General features: G+C 27.4%; 2 protein-coding genes and 1 long non-coding RNA gene across 4 annotated transcripts; 1 reads left to right on the top strand and 2 right to left on the bottom strand.

Moving 5' to 3' along the window:
- Window positions 1-2,616: 2,616 nt before the first annotated feature.
- Window positions 2,617-4,652, bottom strand: LOC136999648 (uncharacterized). Its single transcript, XR_010889959.1, has 2 exons — window positions 4,492-4,652; window positions 2,617-4,376 (listed from the first exon to the last, which is right to left on the bottom strand). It is a non-coding gene; the product is annotated as an uncharacterized lncRNA (long non-coding RNA).
- Window positions 4,653-5,048: 396 nt separating this feature from the next.
- LOC105669675 (uncharacterized) lies at window positions 5,049-8,402 on the bottom strand. Of its 2 annotated transcripts, none has more exons than XM_067354081.1 (8): window positions 8,128-8,402; window positions 7,881-8,036; window positions 6,994-7,223; window positions 6,414-6,623; window positions 6,146-6,329; window positions 5,805-5,959; window positions 5,406-5,628; window positions 5,049-5,296 (listed from the first exon to the last, which is right to left on the bottom strand). In XM_067354081.1, the coding sequence occupies exons 2-8, from the start codon at window positions 8,029-8,031 to the stop codon at window positions 5,184-5,186; spliced, it is 1,266 nt and encodes a 421-aa protein (XP_067210182.1). In that variant the 5' UTR covers window positions 8,032-8,036; window positions 8,128-8,402; the 3' UTR covers window positions 5,049-5,183. The 2 variants fall into 2 exon arrangements, with proteins under 2 accessions (XP_067210182.1, XP_067210181.1); XM_067354080.1 differs by having other exon boundaries at window positions 5,050-5,296; window positions 8,105-8,402.
- A 222-nt stretch (window positions 8,403-8,624) lies between these two features.
- On the top strand, window positions 8,625-12,300 carry LOC136999646 (uncharacterized). Its single transcript, XM_067354079.1, has 2 exons — window positions 8,625-9,004; window positions 9,645-12,300. Exons 1-2 carry the CDS (start codon window positions 8,915-8,917, stop codon window positions 12,195-12,197), a joined length of 2,643 nt encoding a protein of 880 aa, XP_067210180.1. The 5' UTR covers window positions 8,625-8,914; the 3' UTR covers window positions 12,198-12,300.
- The last annotated feature ends 3,003 nt before the right edge of the window (window positions 12,301-15,303 follow it).

Here is a 15,303-nt window from a genome sequence, read left to right as displayed (position 1 = left end):
GATATTTGCAATTGCTAGATGATATTTGTTAAAATTCATTTCTTTAAAATTTGAAGTACTTAATTACATTATTTAAAAATTTTAAAGGAATGAATTTTATATGATATTTCTTAAAATTCATTTCTTTAAAATTTCAAGTACTTAATTGCATTATTTAAAAATTAATAAATAAAGAAATTAATAAATATATCCAGCGAACTCCAGAGCAATAGTTAATACATTTAGCGCCATATATGTCCATTTATACATATAAAAAAAAGTAAAACTTTAGTTTGCTTCGAGGAACTAAATAACCGATGGTTACAATGTCATCAAAATCGACGTATAATATTTGCAATTGCTCGATGATATTTGTTAAAATTCATTTCTTTAAAATTTCAAGTACTTAATTACATTATTTAAAAATTATTTTTTTTGTTTATAGAAAAAATGGAACAAATAGAAGATGACTTACAAGTAGAAAATTTAAATATGGAGGATTTATTATCTCCAAATGAACATTTTGATAAAATTAAAATGTTTGATTCAACAGTGTAAGTATATATTATAAACTTACACTTTGACATTTTTAAACTTTTTTTTCAAGCACTTAATAAATGAGAACTAATTTCGATAAATTTTTTTTATAGAATCGTGTGTTTGGCTATTTTTGAGTATCTATAGAAAAATAACACGAGCCAATCTAAGTGACATAAAAAAAAAGTTTAAATTAAGTTTTTTAAACTAAAAATTTAAAAAATCTGATGTCATGACGTTGGAGTACTAGGGAACAGTTTTTCTATATGAGCGTGCACCATTTCCAGTACATGCTTTCCTCTCCGTGCACGCTGTTTGTCTCTCTCAAATTGTGGTGTATTTTGTTATTGTGAGTCTCTTGCCTATCAAGGTGCTTTTTGTCATTGTAAAAGCATTTGTTGGAATTGGTATGCACTCATATAGAAAAACTGTTCCTGAGTACTCCAACGTCATAACATCTGATTTTTTGCTTTTTAGTTTTTACTAATGCTTTAAATTTAAAAGAACAAGGTTCAAGCTTTTATTTTATTTTTCCACTTAGAAAAATCTATTAGCTTTCGTTATTTTTTTATAGGTATTCAAAAACCCTTTTTTTGCATTTTCGACACTTTTTTCAAAAACTAGGGTCAATTCATTATTTTTTGCTTCGGATTCGGATTCTATCGAAAAAAATTTATTGAAATTAGATTTCATTGCTTAAGAAGATGTTGGAATTGTTTATTTTACCTCCTTTTCTAATTTTTATGGTTTCTTTTATTGTTTCTACAAATCTTTTTGTGTGATTAAAGTACACACGCTAATATATTAATGTCTGGTAAAATTAAAAAAAAAAAGAAATAATTATGGAAATTTTATCGACATGCGTTTATATTAATTTTTTTCTATTTTTGGTTTTAATTTAACCAATATATCAATACATTAGCTTGTGTATTTTAATTATACTAAAAGATTTGTAATTTTATAGAAGTAATAAAAAAAGTCATGAAAATTAAAAATGCGATATGTTTTTCTTTTTATTTTTCGTGAAATTCTTTTTTTGGCTACTTGCGGAATGAAAAATTCTTTTAAATCAAGTTTTTTATATTATTAGCATACGTATTTTAATTATAGAAAAGAATTTTTTATTGCAATCAAAAAAAAGAATTTGACGAAAAACAAAAGTTAATAAAAGAGAACTTCAGCGTCTTCTTAGGTACTAAAATCCACATCGAACAGTGTTATTTTAAAAAATGTAAAATTTTTTTTTTTAAATATTTAAATTTTTTTTACAAATTTGCTACTTATTTTTAATATTTAATTTAATTCAATGATGTATATATATATATATATATATATATATATATATATATTACATTTGTTACATTTGTTTATCTTATTTTTATGTTCATTTTACTGTTCTTCTTGACAGTGAGATTATTGGATATGTTGACGGGATAGAATCTCCTCGATTAGTAGGTACAAACCAGCAATACAAATTTTATAAATTTTATTTAAATAATAATAAAGGAAGACGTGTTCAGGTAGTGGCGTGGAACGACGACATTAAGAATGTTGAACATTTTATTATGTCGAATCACGTAAGCATTGATAAAAAAATAATAATCTTTAAATAATTAATAATAATAATAATAATAATAATAATAATAATAATAATAATGATGATAATAATAATAATAATAATAATAATAATAATAATAATAATAATTTTTTAATGTAGATAATACATTTCGATGGAGCGTTTGCGAGACAACCTAGAAATAGCCAATTTAATAATGGCAATGTGGCATATGAGTTATTAATAAAAAAAAATACAATTATATCAAATTTAGGTTATTATGAAATGAAAACTACAAATAATAAATATAAGGAAACAAAATTATGTGATGTATTAGATAGTCCAGGATACATTAGTAAGTTATGTTTCCATTTCTATATAAATTTCTCTAAAAGTATTATTCAAAAATTTAAAATATTTTATTGTACTTTATTTTATTTTTTATTTAATATTTTAAATATTTTATAAATTTTTTTTCTTTTAAAATATTTATTTCATTTTTATACTATTATAATACATTAGTAAGTTATGTTTCCATTTCTATATAAATTTCTCTAAAAGTATTATTCAAAAATTTAAAATATTTTATTGTACTTTATTTTATTTTTTATTTAATATTTTAAATATTTTATAAATTTTTTTTCTTTTAAAATATTTATTTTATTTTTATACTATTATAATACTAATAAAACTAAACTTTTATATTTCTTTACCATATTATACATGTATATAAATACTTCAGTTTTAGATGGATATATTAAGACAAATTTTTCTGAAATTTTTAACACAAAATTAAACAAAATTATTGGATGTGGATCAATTACTGATGGCTTATATAAACTGGAAATACATATTTTAGATTTTTCTGATAATAATTATTTAGATTTAAATTTAAAAAAAGGTGACAAAGTTGAAATTAAAGGAATTATGCAACTCAATGGTAAAAATATTTATATTTCTCACTAATTTTAAAACTTTAATTTAAAAAATATTGTAATTTTATTAATTTTAATTAAAGATAATATAATATTTATAATATTTTTTTTATTCATCTCGTAATAAATATTAAATAATATTAAATATAAATAAATATAAAAGCAAAAAAGCAAAAAATTGGAAGAATAAAGAATAAATTATTTTATTTTTAATAAATAAAAATTTTAAATAAATAAAAATTTTTATAAAATCACACACTTAAAGTACGTACACATTAATTTATATATATAACTTTGATAATTTTATAGCTGATCCGCCATATTTACTTGTAAATGACATCAATGATTTAAAACAAAAAGATGGTCGAATGTCAATACTCCATTTATTGAAAGGGATAAATACACCTCAGAAAAGAAAATTAGAAGGTATACAATTACAATAAATTTATTTGATTTAAAATTATAAATTTTTTTTTTTAATAAAAATTTTAATTTAGAATTTAGAAATTTTAATTTAGAATTTTTATTATATAATATTAGTTTTACAAAATACATAATATTTCGTTACAGAAAAATTAGAAGAAACAGAATCAAAGAGTAAGAAGATAAATTGTACATAAAAATGTTACCATTATTATTAATTGTTATTATTTTATTTAATGTTATCATTTAATTATTGTTATAAATGTAAAATATGTTTGTATAAATTAAAATATAAATTCTTTGTTTTAATAAAAATTATTAAAATTATTATTATTTTTAAATGTTTAATACATAACCAAATTATTAAAATTATTAAAATTATTATTATTTTTAAATATGTTTAATACATAACCAAATGTATTCAAGGAAACAAATTAAATTTACCTGTCTGATACTCATGGTGCATAATATGTATAAAAATATAAATGAGCATTCCATATAATCATCGCCTGGAAGATTTCTATGGGATAAACCTTGTATTCAGCTGATTGGAACAAACGGTAATCTCGCAACAGTTCGTCCATCAAATATGTTATTGAACATACTTAACAGTGCCGTAAACGCAAATCTAATAGCAAACATGGATTTCATTTTTACAAGAGATAATTTTCGATTATTATTCTTTAATCTTTCCTCTTTGCGTTCTATCTTCTTCTTCTGCTGCTTGTCCAAAGAGTCTTCATGAGCCTCTTTTCTTTTTTCCACTGGCAAACAAAATCACTTTATACAGATATTTTTTTGTATATACAATTCCTCATATAATACCTCATAAATATCTTGAATACCTCATAGATATTTTGTAGACTTATATTTTTTACTCTGCTTTTCAATTTTAGCCTTTAATTTTTGATATTTTTCAGTTCTATACACCATTAACCATGTCAAACCTAAACAATATATATAAAATAAATATATTAGAACAAATAAATTAAATAAATTATTTTGTTTTTTTTTTCAACTTATAAATACATTTATGAAAATATTGCTTTTTATGTTTTTTACCTTTACCCGATAACGCTGTACATATACTGATAAATACAATAAGGATGGTGTCTGCCCACATATTTGGGAATAAATTTTTTATTCGAAGTTCATATAATTCAACAATTAACACCAAAAATTATTGTTAATTCATTGAACTTCCCGGGAAAAAATGCCCATGCTTGATCATACATAAGAATACATACTCATGTGTGGAGACTCCATACATGTCTATGTATGGATTTTGACCTGACATGGTCATGTACAATCATATACGCCCATGCACAATTATTCACGGTTGTATACAAGTATATATGGCTGTATATGATTGTACACTGCCATATACGGCCATGTATCAGGTTAAAAATTAATAAATAATGAAACAGTATTCATGAAAAGGAAAAACTTTATTTATTAAACCTTGATAAAGTTTACAAAAACCATCAAAATTTTTATAGCAATCAATCAATATTTTTTACCAGTACAAAAAAATAAAAAGTCCTTTTTTTTTAATTTTGTAACATTAAATAAATTATATTTAATAAATTATGTTTTAATTTTACGTAACGTAATAGAGGTTGTCTTTTTTTAATTTTAAGCAACTTAAATAATTTTAAATCTCATAGTAGATTAATAAAAAAAAAAAATTTTTTTAATTTTAAAAAACGAAATGAGCACAAACACCCGTTCAAAAAAATTACTTGTTTTGGGCATCAGCGTTTTTCAGCTCTCTTTTTATTTCGCCCAGTTTTTGTGACATCGCGGTATTTAGTTCCTTGATAGGGTGTTACCCACCCTTTTCTTTTTGCCAATTTCATTGCATAATCTGTAAACAAAAACATAATTTTTATACATAAATATATAACATTTTATCGCTATATAAATACGGAAATAATAATTGTAGCATAATTGAAGAATAAATATACATTACTAACCAATGATACTATTTCTTGCGTGCAAGTTTAAACAAGTGATGTCGTCTTTGTTTTCATGCACTCCGCGGTGACTTGCGCCCGTGAATGTGCAGTTCTTTAAGCTCTCAAGCTTAAATACGCCTACAATTAGGCGGCGGACAATATGGCTCGCCTTGTGCGACGAACTCAATGCGACTTCCAAAACGCGTTCATTGCAGAACACCCCATCCTGCAGTAAAACCATCTGTAAAATATTAGTAATATTTACTATCATAAATGTTATTTTTTCAATATCAAATATTATTCTTAAGATTGCAATATATATGATCACAATTTCAAGATATGCTTTTTTTAATGTAAAATTGCGTTTAGAAAACATTTAGGAATCTTATTAAAGGCATAGGAACTGTATTATTTTACCTTATCGCCTGGCGAATTTTGTCCTAATAATTGGTCGTTAGATTGCAGATTACGCTCGTCAACTGTAGTTGATGGGTAATCATCATCACTATATTCATCATCATCCATAATCTTATTAGTAGTTTCTTTTGCCTTTATATTTTTGATTTTTGATTCTGAAAGTGATAACACATTAAAATACAAGTATATTATTACAGTATTACAGTATATTATTTTTTTAAGTAAAGTTATTTATTCAAATATATTCATCAATAAATAATCCTCACTAATAATTTTTTAATATTTTCCAATAGTTAAAATTTATTCTTTTCTAAAATTTCTATAATTAAAAAATGCCATACCTAGATCCTGTCGCAAATCCTTATTTTCGTCATCTACTATTGAATAATAATTTCTTGAAAGCTCTTTGGTCTCATTTTTTTTAAGTGCTGGTAACTCAGATTTTTTCCGCGGCTCCAAAACTGGTGCGTTTGACGCTATTTTCATTAATGCCGCGATATCTGATTGCTTCTGCTGTGCATAATGCTGAAATGATAATCAGAGAGTATTATACTGATTCAGTTTGATGAATAGCAATTAATATGTAAAATATTCATAAAATATAATTACCTTTTTTTTTGCGATTTTTTCGGGAGTTGTTAATTCCCTGTTTGACTCATCTTCTGACCACGAAGCATTTTTCGAATCGGGAGAACTACTTAGGTTACTGTTTTCGATGCTGATCGATTTTTCTTTCTTTTGGATATCGATCACTTTTGAAACTTGAGCCTGCATTGCCGAAGAAAGTTTCTCCTGCCAATTTGCACTTTTATTGCTTTTCTGAAAAAAGAGTCATAATTTCATTACATTTTAAGAGATATAGGGATATGTATATTAAAGAAACAAAGTAAAAATTTTAATATATATGATTTAATCAGGGCTGGGCAAACACATTTGAAATACAAAATACAAAATACTAACAATTTTAGTATTTATTGCAAAATATCTTCAATTTTTTAATTTAAAATACAAAATTTTTGTATTTTAAATCGAAAATTAAAAATTAAAAGTATTTTGTATTTTATAATTTAAATACCAAGATTGTGTTAGCATTGTACATTTTGTATTTCAAATATTTTATTGTATTTGAAATACAATTTGAAATACATTTTGCCCAGCCCTGGATTTAATATATATTGAAAATACTTACGGCTCCATTCCCTTTCAATAAAACATTTCGTGGTTTTTTATTCTCGCCCGACAAGAGTTTAGTCTCTGGCGACCACCTTTTTACAGATGCTTTTTTACGACTAGAGCCCAATTCAGACCGATCTATTACTTTCGATGCTTCCGATTTATTGCATTTACTTTTTGACGCGCGTTTATTTTTTTCTTCAGCTTTCAACATTTTTATTTTCTCGTCAATTTTTGTTTCATCATCTATAACATATATGTAAATAATAATGTTTCACTTTAAATGTGTAATAGTCTATATATAGTCTATATAGTCTATAAAATTATAAAAATTTTTAACATTTTTTGGATATCGAACATTAACCCTTTGAAACACCATGTTACTCCTAAGCAACACCTGAGAGAATTGGAAAAAAATAGAATTTATTAATGAATCTTCATGCTGTTTGGCATAAATATAGTCGAAGGATACCTGCATCAAAGTACTGATTACATACATATGAATTTGAATAAGAAGTACATATATATAAATAAACAGTTAAATATATAATCTATGATTGAGTTGAGAAGGGTTGCACATCCAGCCATACATTATTTATGTTCATGGGCAAAGTAACGAGAAATATTTTGTGCTAGGAGATGGCTGGATGATAGATATCCAAAGGCAGATACAATTGTCGCCTTATTCTGTCGCCTTAATATTCTGTATAAATTTTATTACATATTTAATGTTTGATATCCAGAAAATGTTAAAAATTTTTATAATTTTATAGACTATTACATATTTAAGATGGTTAAAACAACAAAAAACATTAAAATATTTATTTATTATATTTTGAAATTTTATGCATATAGTCTTAATTTTTACTTATTATATACTTAATTAACATGTTAATTTTTTACCTGATCTCATGATGACGGATCCGTCGTAATGTTTTTTATTCCAGACGAACATAACTTTGTCCCCAGGTCTTATGTTCTCTTCGTCAAAAATGACCGCATTTTCGTGAACCACACAATATGAACCATCTGATTCGCATTGCAGGATGAACATTATTGCTATTAAATAAAAAAACGACTTTTCTTAATTCTTATTTTACATAATGCAATATTATGAACACACGCACTTTGCAGACACGGAAGTACGCACACGCGTTTCCACAGAGTTTCCTAGCCTCGTGTATAATTTTTGCAGGTTAGAACACGTAGTTGTGGTATTTGTTCGTCCAGCACTGGCGCTCGTACAGAACAAAGGAAAAAATTGTTGAAACAATAAAAGGCGCTTGGCACCTCGATGTCGGCGCAGCGAATCGGCGATACTGGGTAGCGATACTGATGTACTGGGGTGGAGGATGGAGCTCGGCACGTTGGGCTCTACCAGTGATGCGATGTTTCTTACCGGGCTCCCGGCTTCCGAGCCCCACACAAGCGAGAAGCGTGTACATGTGCTGCGCGGAACACTTTGCGCAGCACATGTACGCGCTTCTCGCTTGTGTGGGGCTCGAGAGCCAGGAGCCCGGTAGGAAATATCGCATCCCTGGGCTCAACACTCTACAGTCGTAACGCGGGAAAGAACGATTTTTTTTGACAGATCAATAACAATGACTTTCAATAAAGACACGCGTGTGTAGCAATGGCAATTATTTTGTTATATTAGATATATCATATCATTGAAAATATTAATTTCAAATACATAATACATAAACCTAATATAATCATAAATTCATAGTTTTCTATAGCTATCAGAAAAGTTCTGGTTCCCGCGTTGTGACTGTACGGACTGCGTAGACCACAGTGCCCGCAGCGGCTATATGTGCAAAGCTGATCAGTTGATCATGGTTGCACTGGCAGTGACATGCAAGTATAGCGTACAGAGCAAAAGTATCAACTGAAAGATTCTTACTCAATTTTTTATCAAATATCCATACGCATAAAAAATGTCAAACGATATTCGTGATTATGATGAACCAGTGGCGAAAAAGAAATTATATCATTCTCACCCTTGGAAGATTGATGGAAACCTTTCGGTACGTATATACACAGTTTCATTTATAATGACATTCTCTTAATGCACTTATTGTAACTTTGGTCCTTTATATTTATTTCATATTAAAATATGTGAGTGCGATTGGCAGGAAATTTTCATATATATTACTTAAAAAAAAAATACTTTTCATACGCTAAAAATTGAACTATTTCAAGCCGCTGTAACTCGGCGAAAAATCATCGTAGACAAAAAATTAACAAAGCATTTTGAAGTTTGAAGTTTTAACTTTAACGTACTATCGATAGTTTTTGTAATTTTTTGTCTGCGATAATTTTTCGCCGAGTAATGATATATAACTTGTAAAAATACAGGTTTAGTTTTAAAATCATGAAAGATAAAAATATTTAAAAAATCTGTCGATAGCACGTGCTATCCTTCCTTGTTTCGTGCTTTAAAAAAGAACGCATCGCTTTGTTCCTTAAAATTATGTATTTTTGTAGCTTTATAGCTGGATATAAAAAAATTTTTTTCGGACTTTTTGGGGACAATATATTAATATATATATATATTTATATAGAACTTATTTTCTGGTGCAAATATTAACATAATATTCATGTTTCATTTATGTATGTATATATATTTATATATATTTAATAAATTATATTTTTTTTTATATATAGATCCCTCTAAGAACATTACAAAGGTGGCGGAATAAAGTAAGGGCTTCTTTGGATGAAAATAATTCCATTATATTTGTAGAAGAAGGCTCATCTACAGGTATCAAGGATCAGACCGTACATGAAAGCAATAGCTCAGCTGACTCGGAAGAAAAAAGCCTACTACTAGTAGATGACGATGGCAGCGAATTGGAAGAAAACGATGATGATGAAGGAGCAGAAGAAGACGCTGAAGGTGAAGAAGAAGAAGAAGAAGAAGTTGAAGGAGAAGAAGAAGATGAAGAAGAAAATGAAGAAAGCAAAAATGAAGAAGAGGATGAAAATAATGTTAGTGACATTGAGAGGAACTGCAGTTCGGAGAGTAGTTATGAGGTTGGTGACAATCAAGACAATCAAAATGACGAGGTAGTTGAAACATATAGTATGTTGTATGAGAATAGCCCAAAAAGTACAGATGAATGTGTCTTAGCTGTTTTCGAATTGTACATTAAACACAGGATGACGAAAGAGAATTTAAAAAATACTTTGTTGACAATTTGTAATATGCTTCCACAGCCGAATAATATGCCTAAATCTTGTTTTCAGTTATTTCAGTATACTCGAAACATCGCTCCTCAGTGCTCTGTCACGGAACACTTCTATTGTAAAACGTGTCTTTTTTATGATAATAATATCTTTGTTAACAACTGTTGCCGAGTATGTTTATCAGGCGGCGGTAGATCGGTATTTTATGAATTGGATATATCGCAGCAAATTAGACATATGTTTGAGCATAGAAATCTTGCTGAGATTTTAAATCAATCGAAGTGTCGTGATCGCGATCCAAATGTAATTAGCGACATTACTGATGGAACAGAATATATTAGAGTAAATTGTAGAAGGGAAAAAGGAGTGTATGATTTAACTTTAATATTAAATACTGATGGTGTTTCATTAATGAAAAGTTCAAAGGCTCAGTTTTGGCCATTAATGTTTATGATAGCTGAAATCCCAGAGTATCTTCGGGAATCTTTCTTAGTCGTCACTGGTTTGTGGTATGATGAACGCAAACCGTTAATGAATACTTATCTTCAACCGTTTTGTTCAAAATTACAAGATTGTTTTAATGCCGGCGTTAATTGGATTGATCCAAAGACTAATGAGAGTGGCAATTCTAAAATTGTAGCTCCATTGATAGTGGCTGATGCCCCATGCAGAGCAGAGATGCAAAATATTTCCTATTATAACGGACGTTTTGGCTGTAATAATTGCGAAATTAAAACCAAAAAGTGTACAGTTGTGGAAACTGGTAAAAAGCGGATTCGTATATATCCTTTCATCAACGAAATTACTCTAAGAACAGGAGAAAAGATGGAAAAACAAGGGAAAAAAGCAGCCAAACAGAATACTATTATTAAAGGTGTAAAAGGAAGATCAATTATTGCAGCTCTACCCCTTATTGATGTAGGTACATGTTTCATGCCTGAATACATGCATTCTGTTCTTTTGGGAGTTGTGAAGCAATTTATGGTTCTTTGGTTCGAAAAAACTGGAGATTGGAATGTGAAACATTTTATGGCTGAAATTGATACCAGATTATTAAACATCTTACCTCCGGATACATTTAGTCGCTTACCACGAAGTATATTCCATTTCAAGTCTTATAAGGCATCCGAATTCTATAATTGGCTCTTATTTTATTCAGTCCCTATTATGATTGATTATTTACCAGAAAAGTATTTCCAACATTGGCTTCTTCTCGTCATAGCTATATTCACGTTATTGCAAAAAAATATTAAGAAAGTACCAGATCTTGATGAAGCAGAATATTTGCTTAAATTATTTGTAAGGGACATTGAAATTTTATATGATGACCGTCAGTTAACATACAATGTTCATCAGCTGTTACACCTTACCCTCTGTGTGAGACGTTGGGGTCCTCTGTGGGCTAATTCAGCATTTCCATTCGAAAATTTTAATGGATTTCTTTCAAATTTTGTACATGGCTCGAAACATATCGGCAAAGAAATTGCAAATAATTTACAAATAGTTAACGGAGTTCAAATTCTAAGAAACAAAGTTAATAAAATTAATAGATCTAATTCGACCCTACAAAAAGATAATGAAGTTAATGGTAATAGCGTGAAAGTAACGTTAAGTGACTCTGAGAGGGAATTGCTAATAGCGCATCAGTTTAGTGTAACTAATATACTAATGTATGCCAGAGCTACAATTTCTAGTAAAACATATACCTCTGAAATTTATAAGAAAATAAAAAGTAATAGTTACACTGTTTACATTAACTTTCAAGATAAATCTAATATTTATGGATCAATCAGATTCTTCTTCAAATCTAAAGGCGTGGTATATTTTATACTTCGTCAATTTTTCGTGAAACATGTAAATATTATTTATAATCAGGATACAATGATGAAGGTCAAGCATGTAATACCTGTGGAAGAAAATAGGCATCAATTTGTTATAATTAATTCAAATGACATAAACTTTATGCATAAAGTTGTGAAAATTGAAAATTTTATATGCAAACAACCAAATTTTCTTTCTAAAGTCTTATGATTATTATGATCAAATCATACTTCTGTTATATACAGCACATAATATATCGAATCATAATAAGTTCCTGTGTATGTACTTTACTTTATATGTAACTGCGTTTTTTTACTGTAACACACATTTATATATAATATATTAAAAATATATAATTAATTTTATAAGATATTATATATAATACACCGCCGCCTGAGTTTAATATTCTGCAGGATTTATCGTATAATGTTGTGTATATTTTATAATTATAGCTATTTATAATAAAAACAAAATGTTTTATCAAGAATAATTAATATTATATTTTATATTCATAATTTATATATCCGGAAAAATGCCTTATAAAGTCGTATATGATTATGTCTGCACATGTATAAATTTGTGTAAATCAGTATGACACCATACATTCCAAGTATGAATGTATACGAACATATGCGATCATGTATGACCGTACGAAGAAGAATTCCGTTACGGTACGGAATCGTATATGATCATGTATGATCATATAGTAGCTTGCATACAATCATATATGGTTTTTTATAAATTCATGTATTAATGAATATGACCATATACGATTATGCATGCTCATATACGACCATGCAAGATCGGACAATGTATTGTATGGAATGGTGTATGATCATGCATAGTCGTAAACAGTCTGCACACACAACACGTATGGTTCCATACAAATACATGTTCGAATGTATATGATCATGCATGGTTATATATACAACCATTCATGAATATATATAATTATACATAATAATATATTATCATTCAAAATTATGTAACATTTCATGTATACTTTTGTATGCTCATATATAATTATATAAAATCAAGCGTGAACGTTTTTTCCCGGGTTCTTTTCCGTTAAAAGTGACTACGTATGCACTGTACAATATATAAGTCACGTTGTATCAGAATTAAATTATGCACTTCACGATGCTATTAAATACATTCGTGTTAATTCAGAATATCGGATATAGCGTGAAATCAGTCTTCTTTTTAACAAACTTGCACATTGCTATCACATGCAGACATTTGGATTTTCAGATCGAATAACCTCTTTTCGATCCGATGACTATCACTGACGAAGCTATTATAAAACAGTACAGTGATAAATTACAATACTTGTGTACTTCCAGTACAGTTGGATTATTGTTAATTCATTGAACTTCTTTTCCGTTAAAAGTGACTACGTATGCACTGTACAATATATAAGTCACGTTGTATCAGAATTAAATTATGCACTTCACGATGCTATTAAATACATTCGTGTTAATTCAGAATATCGGATATAGCGTGAAATCAGTCTTCTTTTTAACAAACTTGCACATTGCTATCACATGCAGACATTTGGATTTTCAGATCGAATAACCTCTTTTCGATCCGATGACTATAACCGACGAAGCTATTATAAAACAGTACAGTGATAAATTACAATACTTGTGTACTTCCAGTACAGTTGGACCAGTTGATAATGTCATCGCTCTATAGTTACCTTCGGGCCCTTTTATGAATATTATTAATATTTATTCAGAGCTGTGTTTACTTTCTACTTAAAAAAATCTTTTCCACTCATGCACAAGCCTTAACATATATTTTTTTTTTAAGTACAAAGTAATTATCTGCAATTCTCTCATTTTTTTTTCTTATTTTTTCACATACTTTTATTTTATTACTTTTTTTATTTCACGCTTTCTCGCTTTTTTAGATTTCTTTATTTTACGAGATTTTCATATTTTTTTATAAAATTATATTAATAATAATAAACTATAGTAATATATTAATAATAAACTATAAATAATAAACTATAGTACAAGTTTTTTAAATTTTATAAACCGATTCTGTATAGAAAATATTTGATTTACAAATAGAATTTAGTTATGTTTAGTTGTGATTTAAATTTCAGAAATATAAGTATAGATATCTAGCAAATCTCATTATATAATTACAAAAACAATATAAAATAAGTAATTATAATGTTTAAGGAGTTAATGAGAGAGAGATAAATAAATAAATAATATGAATGCACTAATATGTATATATATATTATTATATGATATGTTGGATATTATTTATAAACTTTATTTTACAGCACAATATATCAAATTATTATTGTATATAAAATAAAATAATTTAATAAAAATACATGTAGAAATTTAATAAAATGTTAAAAAATATAAGTATGAAAATTTGTCATTAAATCTATTGGGAACCAGCTTAACATGCCAAGATCATATGGAGGTTATTTGTTTTTTTAAATAGAACACCCTATTTTTTATTTCCAAAATCTAATAGCTGGTGTCAAGAGCTTTTTAAAACACTATAATGAAGTTATTTTTTATTAAGTACTTTTTGAGTTATGAGGATTGAAAGTTACAGCATTTGGACATAAAATACAAAATATCTTGTAAAACATTCAATTTTTGGGAATCTTACCTTAATACTTTTATGCACAAAATAATGAGACAAATCAATTGGTATAAAGAAAACACATAGTTGCTTTCAAGAAAAAATATGTAATTTGTAACATGCAACTGCATACTTTTTTTTAAAACCAGCGTGTTTTCTTTATACCAATTCATTTGTCTCATTATTTTGTGCATAAAAGTATTAAGGTAACATTCCTAAAAACTGAATGTTTTATAAGATATTTTATATTTTATGTTAAAATACTGTAACTTTCAAGCCTCATAACTCGAAAAGTACTTAATGAAAAATAATTTCATTATAGTGTTTTGAAAAGCCCTTGACACCAGCTATTAAATTTTGGAATCAAAAATAGAGTATTCCATTTAAAAAAACAAAGTTGACCTCTATATGACCTTGGCATGTACACCCTAGGTTAAACCAATGTCATCATCTTATGTCCCCCTTGAAGTTATAAAACTTTTGTACAAAACAATCTTTGATACAAGCCTTAGTTTACGAAAAAAATCAATGCGTCACTTAAAATGACTCACCCTGTATATATATATATATATATATATATATATACATTCCTTTTTAAAAAAAAGCAAGATTCCTCGAACTAGAATATATCGAAGTGTTGAAATGTCTGTTTTTCGCGATACTGATTGGTTATCTTATTTGTGAGCTGCGATTTGCTTCACTC

This window comes from Linepithema humile, chromosome 4, assembly GCF_040581485.1.
Source record: "Linepithema humile isolate Giens D197 chromosome 4, Lhum_UNIL_v1.0, whole genome shotgun sequence".
Lineage (NCBI taxonomy): Eukaryota > Metazoa > Arthropoda > Insecta > Hymenoptera > Formicidae > Linepithema > Linepithema humile.
This window is presented reverse-complemented; position numbering and strand designations above follow the sequence as displayed.